This window comes from Elephantulus edwardii, unplaced genomic scaffold (assembly GCF_000299155.1).
Source record: "Elephantulus edwardii isolate Elephantulus edwardi_28Jun2011 unplaced genomic scaffold, EleEdw1.0 scaffold00049, whole genome shotgun sequence".
Taxonomy (NCBI): domain Eukaryota; kingdom Metazoa; phylum Chordata; class Mammalia; order Macroscelidea; family Macroscelididae; genus Elephantulus; species Elephantulus edwardii.
This window is the reverse complement of record NW_006399799.1, coordinates 4,625,413-4,634,517: the sequence shown is the minus strand read 5'-3', so window position 1 is coordinate 4,634,517 and position 9,105 is coordinate 4,625,413. Positions and strand designations below refer to the sequence as shown.

The following is a 9,105-nucleotide window of genomic DNA, read 5'->3' as shown; positions in this document are numbered from 1 at the left end:
AAAAAATTGGGGGGGAAAAACAAACTTAAGAAATGCCAAGTGAAAAAAAAAAATAAAAAGAATGGCCTCTTCTCTGCACAAAAAGCTAATCTATACAAAGGCACAGAACAACATCCTATCTATTTATATTGTGTATACATTAACTGCACATTTTTTAACTCCACATATTTTCTTCTTAAAAATATCTCATTTTTTTGTTGTTAAGCATGTACCAATAGTACATACCTCAGGTCAATGATTTTCACTCATACAATTTAAAATTCAGTGGCAGTGATTGCATTCCTCAGGTTGTACAGCCATTCTCACTCTCTTTTAACATAAATTAACTGCCTGCTAAATTTCCTATCTCATCTCTGGAGTTGTTACTTTTAGTTTAATCCCAAACAACGTATATTTCTAATGATGTGAGGTGCCATCAGGTACAACTCAGTAATCCTATGAACAACAGATCTGAACCCTGTCCTATCCTGTAACATCCTCACAATCTCTGACACACTCAAGCCCACTGCTGTACTGTGTTAATCTACCTAGTTGAGGGTCTATCTCTCCTTCACTATCCCACCACTTTTCTAACCATGATGACCCTCTCCAAGGAATAGCCTCTCCTAGTAACATGTCCAAAGCATGTTGAAATAAAGCTTTGTCTCCAAGGAGTAGTACTCTGACTGCACCTTCTTTAAGACAACCTGTCTGTTCTTTTGGCAGTACATGGGATATTCAGTACTATTTTCCAACACCACAATTTAAAGATCTCAATTATTCTTCTCAATCCTTATTCACTGTCCAGCTATCAGCAACACAGCCAAGTGACTGAAAAGACCATGGCCATTGTATGTTCCACCATATTTCAAGTAACATAATGCATTAAGCATAATGTTAATAAGCAACAAAATGTATTAAGGAACGGACAGGAAGCAAACTTTTACAAGCAGTTTATTAAAAATATTACTATTAACAAAAAAATTTCCATAATTCTAATACATAATATCAAATTTTTCAATTATCCCTGTTATTTTCTATTAGTTGTAAATACGCATGCTCAATTTTTACATAGTTATACACAATATTTTCTAGACCTCATATTCAGTTACTTTTTACCATGAATCTTTTTCCATTTTGCCAAATTTTCCCTTATTTTCCAATACCTTTCCTTTGCCATATCCACCATTCCTTAAAGGTAATTAAAGTTACAATCTGGCATATATCTCATCCCTTTTCCAACTTCATACGTACACAAGCAATATGGAAGGAAGAAGGCCATTTTACATTTTTACAAAAATAGCCTACTTATACATTTCTTTTTGTGACTATATCAAATATATACTCTTCCAACTTAGAAAAAAAAGATTAAGTATGAAAATGGATACAACTTCATAAACTAGGTAATAACACACACTTATACATATAGGGTTTTTTTAAATGGGAACTTTGAAAAGATACTGGGATTTTACAACAAATTATGGACAGACTTGTTGCTTCAAATCATCTATTATGATGTTAGTTGCCATTTTGTTATGTGATGTCAACTATGCCTCATAGTGGTGCTATGAACAACAGATCTGAATTATGTCATCCTCTGCCATCTTCATCAACTCTAATATCCTTGAGCTACTGTTCCAGTCATATGTCAATTCATCTCACTGAGGGTCTTCTTCTCTTACAATACATAATCCTTCACCTTTTCAAGCATGATGTCTTTTTCCAAGAACTGACTCTCCTAACAATGTGCTCCAAAGTATGTGAAATGAAGTTTCATCATCTTTGCCTCCTCTTTGCACTTTCTCCAGCATATATTGTCTGTTCTTATGGCAGTCCGTGGGATAATTAGTACTCTTTCTCCAACATTACAACAACTGTAACCCATAGTTTCTTTTCTGTCAACTTCATTCACTGTCAAACTTTCAGATGCACAGGAAATAAATGAAAAGGCTATAACTTGGATCAGGTACATTTTAGTCTATAGGGATGCATAAATCCATCTTTTAAAAAACAAGTCTATCTAATGATTTTTTAAATCTGTATTAAAAATCTTTAATTTTAAAAACATTAATAAGGTCACTCAAATTTCCCTATTGTAATGTATGTGTGTCTAAAGGATTAGGACATGAACTTATTTCTCCCTACCATAGACATAACTGCCATAGTGCTTACACAGCATACCATCAAATTTTTATTTTATCAACAATATTGTGTAGATTATAACAAACTGTGGATAATATTGAGGTGAATGAAAAATCCCAGAACATTTAACTGTACTCATGAGAAATCTATACCTAGACCATGAAGCTGTTATCCAAACAGAACAAGGGAACACTACAAGGTTTAAAACCAAGAATGATGTGCATCAGGGCTGCATCATTCTTCCATACCTGTTCAATCTATATGCTGAGCAAATTATTTGAGAAGCTGTAATCTCTCAAAAAGAATGTAGCATCAGGATCAGAGGAAGATTCATGTACAATCTATATTATACAGATGTTGTTGTTGTTATGTGCCATCGAGTCACTTGCGACTCATAGCAACCCTATGTACAACAGCCCTAAACGCCATTCTATCCTGTGCCAACCTCGCCATCTCAAACATACTCATTCCCACCACTCCACTCCCAGAATCGATCCATCTCATTGAGGGTCTTCCTCTCCTGCGTCGTCCCTCCACTCTCCCAAACATGACATCTGACCAGTCCCTCCTTGCAACATGCCCAAAGTATGTCAGACGAAGCTTAAGAATCCTTGACTCCAAGGAGCATTCTGGCTTCACCCTCTCCAGGCTAAACCTGTTTGTTCTCCTAGCAGTCCATGGTATATTCAACACTCTTCTCCAGAACCACAGGTCAAAGGCATCAATTCTCTTTCTATCATCCTTATTCACTGTCCAACTCTCCGATGCATAGCACGTAATTGCAAAGATTATAGCCTGGATCAGGCGGACCATACTTTATTTGCTGAAAGTGAGGCCTTAAACACTTGCTGCAGAAGATCAAAGATGACAGCCTTCAAGATGGATTATATAGCATCACCAAGAAAATAAAAATCAACAACACTAGGCCAACAGACAACATCATGATAGAAGGAGAAAAGACAGAAATTGTCATTGAATTCATCTTATTACTTGTACCCATAATCAACAACCTTTGTTCCAGCAATCAGGAAATCAAGACACTGGGAAAGCCTGCAGTCAGGAACATCTCCAAAGTGATGAAGAGCAAGGATGTCAGTTTAAAAACTAAGGTGTATCTGAGCCAAGCTTTGGTCTTTTCAATTACCTTCTATGCATCTTCAAAGTTGGAAAATAAAGATGACAGAAGAAAAATATTTTCAGGAGTGGAGTTAGAAGGCCCAATCCTTGGAGAAGGACATCATACTCAGGAAAGTGGAGAGTCGGCAAAGGAGGAAAAGGCCTTCAACAAGATGGATTGATACGTGTGGCAGAGATGATAAGGACTGCACAGAGTAAGGGAAGATTAAGATCCATTGTTCAAAGGGACACTATGAGTTGTAGTAAATTTGATGGCACCTAACAACTGTTCTGCCTAAAAGCAAGAAAAACAGGATACCAGGTAGATACCAAATTTAAGACAGATAAAGTCCCTAGCTTTCAAATGCAGTCACCTCCTGAACCAATCATAATCCAGAGCCATAAGAAACTTGCAACATTTTTTTTCCATAAGAGAAACTTCTCGATATAAAAGGTACTGTGAAAGATTTCCACACATCATCAAACTTAAAGCAATTAAGTTGGTAATCAAGCCTCTTTAATAAACTAACTTTTCATACCACAATCAACAAGTCTTAATTCTAGTATAAGTGACGGATGTTGTGGGTGCTAAAAACAATAAAATGGGCCTTATTCTAATGTAAACAAATTAGCAGAAAGTCAGAGTTCCTAAAAGATGATAAATACTCTAGAAGCACAATGCCTAGGACATAGCTCATCAAATAGTACAGACTCAACAACTTTTTTTAACTTAAAGGTCAAAGACTGTAACCATCGAAAATAAAAAACCAAATCATCAGTGTAATTTCAGAATAACCTACCTAAAGTTATTATCTAGGTCTGTGTAGTCTGTTCTAACAGCCTCAGGGCAAACAAATTACTCAAAAAGAAATTGTACAGCAAAATCCAGTCCCTACTAACCTGCCTGAAAGAAATAATTTATATAATCAGACATACATAAAAGAGTGACGAGCACTTGAATTATTGAAAACAAATCTTCTGAACATTTTAACCAAACAGCAAAAAACAAAAAGCACGGAAGACACTGAATCACTCTTCCTTGAAATGGGTGAAGTAATAGAGAATGCTTATGCAAGTACATGCTACTTGTTAAAAAACTTCTTCCATGGTGGTACTTTTTAAGAGTATTACAGAGAACCAAAAAAACCCCACTGATGTCAGTTATTTCCCCAATTTATATCAACTTAATTCCAACTCATTACCCTCTATCAGGCTACAAACACACCAGAAGAGATTACGTTTCCTTCTCCCTTGGAGCATTATTGGCTTCTAACCATTGACTTGTGAGTGAGCTGTATTATCACACAATGTAATACTCAGAGTGTTTCATAACAAAGAAAGAATACTGTATTTTAAATCTGGTCAAATTTGCCACCAAAGTACATAGATAAGTTCCAGAACATTCTAGAATATTCTGCATATATATAAGAAAACGGCATTAGTATCCATTAGATGTAGAGGTCTCCTGAAATAAATATTACATATTCAAAGCAACTTACTATACTTTTCAATTGTGAAAAACCCCTGGCATCAAATAGACACTAATTCATGGTGACCTGCCATCAGGTTTCCAAGGCTATAAATCTTCATGGAAGAGCCTGTCATCCTTCTTCCTCAGAATGACTGATAGATTTGAACTGTTCACTTTTCAGTTAGTAGTCTAACATGTAATATTATCACACACTAAATTATCAAATAAAATAAGAATCTAGTTTAAAACTTATTCAGCCTGAAGAATCATCTGTAATTTAAAAATAACTCCATGTATTCCATATCTAATGTTTACCCCAAATGAACTAGTTAGGCATACTATCATATATTGGACTTGTTGGTATGTGCTATCAAGTTGCTGTGACTCACAGTGACCCTATGTACAATAGCTCTGAACTCTGCTCTATCCTGAGCCAATCTCATTGTGTCTGACACATCTATCTCCATTACCCCAGTTACTATGTCAATCCATCTCATCTAGGATCTTCCTCTCTTGTGCTGTCCCTCCACCTTCCCAAGCATGTTGTCCTTCTCCAAGGACTGGTCCCCTCTTGGCAATACACCCAAAGAATGTCACACAGAGCATCAAAATCCTTACTTCCAAGGAGCAGCATGGTTTCACCCTCTCCAGAACAGATTTGTTTTCTTGGCAGTCCATGGTATGTTCACTACTCTTCTGCAGAACCACAACTCAAAGGCATTGATTCTTAGTGTCCAAATGCACAGCAAGTAACTATGAAGACCATGGCTTGGATCAGATGCACCTTAGTCTCTAGAATGACATGATAGTCTTTAAAATGACATGATTGCTCCTCAGTACTCTGGAGGAGGTCCCTGAAAGTAGACTTTCCCAATGCAATTCATCTTTGATTTCCTGACTAACTGGTACCAACAGTGTTGTTTGTGGAACCAAGCAAGCTGAAGCTGTTAACAATCTCTTCTTTGTCTATCGTTGTTGTTGTCGTTGACTGTCGTCAAGTCGAGCACAACTCACAGCGACCCCATGAACAAAAGACCTATAACTATCATTTTTCCAAGTACACAGAGTTTCCAGAGGTATGCGGTTTAGGAAGTGGTTGCCACTCCTGCTTCCAAATCTGTCTTAAACTAGGAGTTCCACCAAACACTGTCCACCGTGGACAGCTGTAATCACATTTGACTCCTTCAATCGCACAAGGTTCAGCATCACAGCAAACCCGGATTACCTCCTACAGCAAATTGGCAGAACGCTATACAACTTAGAGAAAAGTTTCTCCAAAATATTATAACATTAGGCCCTTGGGCCCAATCGACTTTTAAATACAAGGGAGATAGATAGATGATAGATAGATAGGCAGACAGAGAGAGATATATATATAAAATAGCATACTAATTATTATGAGTCTAAAATTATGTGTACCTAAAATTATCAACACACACAAAAAAAATAAAATTATCAACACAAACTGTTAAGTGTTCAAAGTATTGCAATGTGTATTAAAATACAATTATTGATGAGATGAGAGGATCTAAAGATAGTTCAAACTCAAATTCATCCTCATTGAATCAATTCCAACTCTAACTGACCCTCTTTTGGGTTTCTGAGGTTGTTAACAATGTTGTTTTCAAGAATACGATGTGCCTGATTCAAGTCATACTATTTTCAATTGCTTCCTAAGCATGTCAAAGTTGGATAACGAATAAATTTGATCAAAGAAGAAACGATGCCTTTGAATTGCTGTGCTGGATAAGAGTACTGAATATCCTATGGACTGCCAAAAGAACACAGATATGTCTAGGGGAAAGTGCAAGCAGAGTGCCCCTTAGAGGCAAAGACAAATTCTGTCTCACACACTTTTGGGCATGTTGTCTTGGAAAAAGACATCATGCTGGGAAAGGTAAAGGGTCAACAGAAAGAACCTCAATGAGATAAGCTGGCTCAGTGACTATAACTTTGATAAATGTTGAAAGTTGCAGAGGGGCTTCAAGCCTTTTGTTCATAGGGTCGCTATGAGTCATGCTCAACTCAAAGGGTAACAACAAGGGTAAGGTTCAGATCTGTTCACTGGGTCAATATGAACTGTAACCAACTTAGGAGGAGACTGTACATCTTTCTCCTTTGGAGTTACTGGTGGATTTGAATGATCAGAAGCAGCACATCCTTTGTGTAAGCAGCACAACTTGCTATAGACTACTGCCACCAGAGCTCCCTGGAGGGATGGATAGGTGAAGTACATAATAGGAAAAGGTAAATGTTGGGATCTAGGTGGTGCATATATGCGGATGGTTTCCTGTCAAATTTTTCCAACTTTGTTGTATAGCTAAAATATTTTTTCTAACTTGTATAGACTTAACTTGTATACAAAACAATATAAGCAAACATATTTAAGAGAGATGCATACGCAAATCTCTCTATGCCATTCAACACACACAGTATGGCTGGAATATATAACTGTATTCAAACTCCTACTCAGGCTCTTCTCTGATGTTGAGCACACTGCTTAACCTCCTTTAAGCCTATATCATCTGAAAAATGGGTTTTACAGAGTTGATGTGAGGTTCAATACTTCACAAAACATACCTATTAATTATTAGGATAATGCCTTGTATATAGTAAACACTCAAAATGTTAGTGTAATATCATCATAAAATCACCGAATTGAACAAGTATCCTCAGTAAAGAATTAGCAATACTTTATACAGGTGTATTAACATGAATTTGATTATTTGAGGACAATCCCTTTTAGGAAGATTCCTGGTAAATGTTTAACATGCTACTGGGGAGTAGGAGAGAGGGATATAAATGAAAATATTAAAAATATATAAGTTAAAAACACATTGCTTTCTAGTCGGAAGTGATTCATAGCTGACCCTCCAGCAATTTTTGAATGTAAATGGCTTGGGAGGAGATTGTCCATCTTTCTCTCACAGCAGCTGGCGGATTCGAACCCCCAGAGAGGCGTGGCCTTTCCGCTAGCAGTGCGGCTCTCAGTGAACTATGCCACCAGAGCACATGAAAGATGTATATAATGCTCAACTGACAGTTTTGCTTTTTATCTGAGAAAATCGCTCGGAATTAGGTAAGAAAAGTTTCAAGACAAACTTGAAAGGCACTCAACAACTCTTAAGTAGAACTGGCTTCACCTCCGCAGGTTGGTTAGGTATATTCAATACTTGCTATGACTAAGATTCTACGTGTTTTCCATGTTCCCAATTGCGAGTTAAAAGGCTAGACTCGAATATGACATTCATAGTTCCAAAATCTTTCTCCTAAATCAGGACATGCCCCCTTCGCAGGTAAGAGAACTGCCTCCACCTTGGTCTTGATAACGTTGAGGGGAGGGGAAAGAAAATTAGTTGTGACCGTTTTTACTGGGAAACAAACCCTCTTGCCTTTCTCTCCCAAGACCCTCCCCGACTTACTCCCGCCCCACCCCCTTCACATTACCTCTCCCAGTTAAAACTTTGAGAGACTCTGATTTACTAAGGATGTGCTTAGGATTCTGACCCTTTGCTGCTGTGGCCCAGATATCACCCCAAAACTGGTGATGGGGGAAACAGCAGCTCCCTCACCCCTTCCTTCAACCATCAACAAATCTTTGTCCCACCTGCCGAAGGGCCATTGGCCGGCGCACTCCAGACCAAAGATTGCCTCAGACCTTCCTTTCCCCAACCGGGCCTCTCCAGGAGCCAGAGGCTGGATAGCCCACTCCCGGTCGCAGCCCCGGTCTCCGACCGCGGCCCCTGCCCCGCCCCCCGCCGCCTGAGTTCTGCCTCACCTCACCTACCCTCTTTCGGGGGGCAGACTCCACCTCTCTCTCCGCCATGTTGGGCCCCGCTCAAAACCGCTGCAGCTCCCGGCGCGGTGGCGGTGGCACCTCTCAGGCCCCCGACCCCCGCCCACACTGCAGGCACGACCGCCTCGAAGCAGCCTCCCAGGACCTGGCTGGGCCGTAGGCTAAGAATGGGGAGGGGGCGGATACCGCGCTCCAGGTCGGAGATCTTGGGCTCCCCAGGGTGCGCGCGTGGGCAGTAGGGCCTGCCCGGGGAAGGGGGGGGCCGGGACTCGGGGGGTTAATGGCCTCCAAGGGGCCCCGTGAGTAGGATTATTTTCTCTCAGAGAAATTCCTCCGCCTGCGGGTTCTTAAAAGAGATCACCAAACCAGCCCCTTGCGCGCGCCCCTCGTGCGCAGGCGTACCTTAAGCCCCTCCCTCCTTTCCCACCAAGCCTACCGTCTTGAGCTTGCGCGGTGAGTGGCCCAGGGTAGGCCAAATCCTGCGAATCTCTTGGTTGCTAGCTGCTGCTCCCACCACTCAACTATGGCCGCTGCCTTAAAGGGACCATGACGCAGTCATGGGAGGAAGTAGTGAAAGGGTTTTCTGGATATTTGGGTAAAA

At 39.8% G+C, this 9,105-nt stretch overlaps 1 protein-coding gene across 2 annotated transcripts in view; it reads right to left on the bottom strand.

Moving 5' to 3' along the window:
• The window catches only part of ZMYM4 (zinc finger, MYM-type 4), a 195,148-nt gene extending 186,534 nt beyond the window's left edge, over positions 1 to 8,614 (bottom strand). Inside the window, exon 1 of one of the 2 annotated variants that reach the window (XM_006886432.1) lies at positions 8,496 to 8,614. In XM_006886432.1, coding sequence (XP_006886494.1) covers positions 8,496 to 8,534 — 39 coding nt within the window. In that variant the 5' untranslated portion in view covers positions 8,535 to 8,614. The remainder of the gene's footprint in view (positions 1 to 8,495) is intronic. The other variant, XM_006886433.1, reaches the window with a different exon arrangement.
• Positions 8,615 to 9,105: the final 491 nt, after the last annotated feature.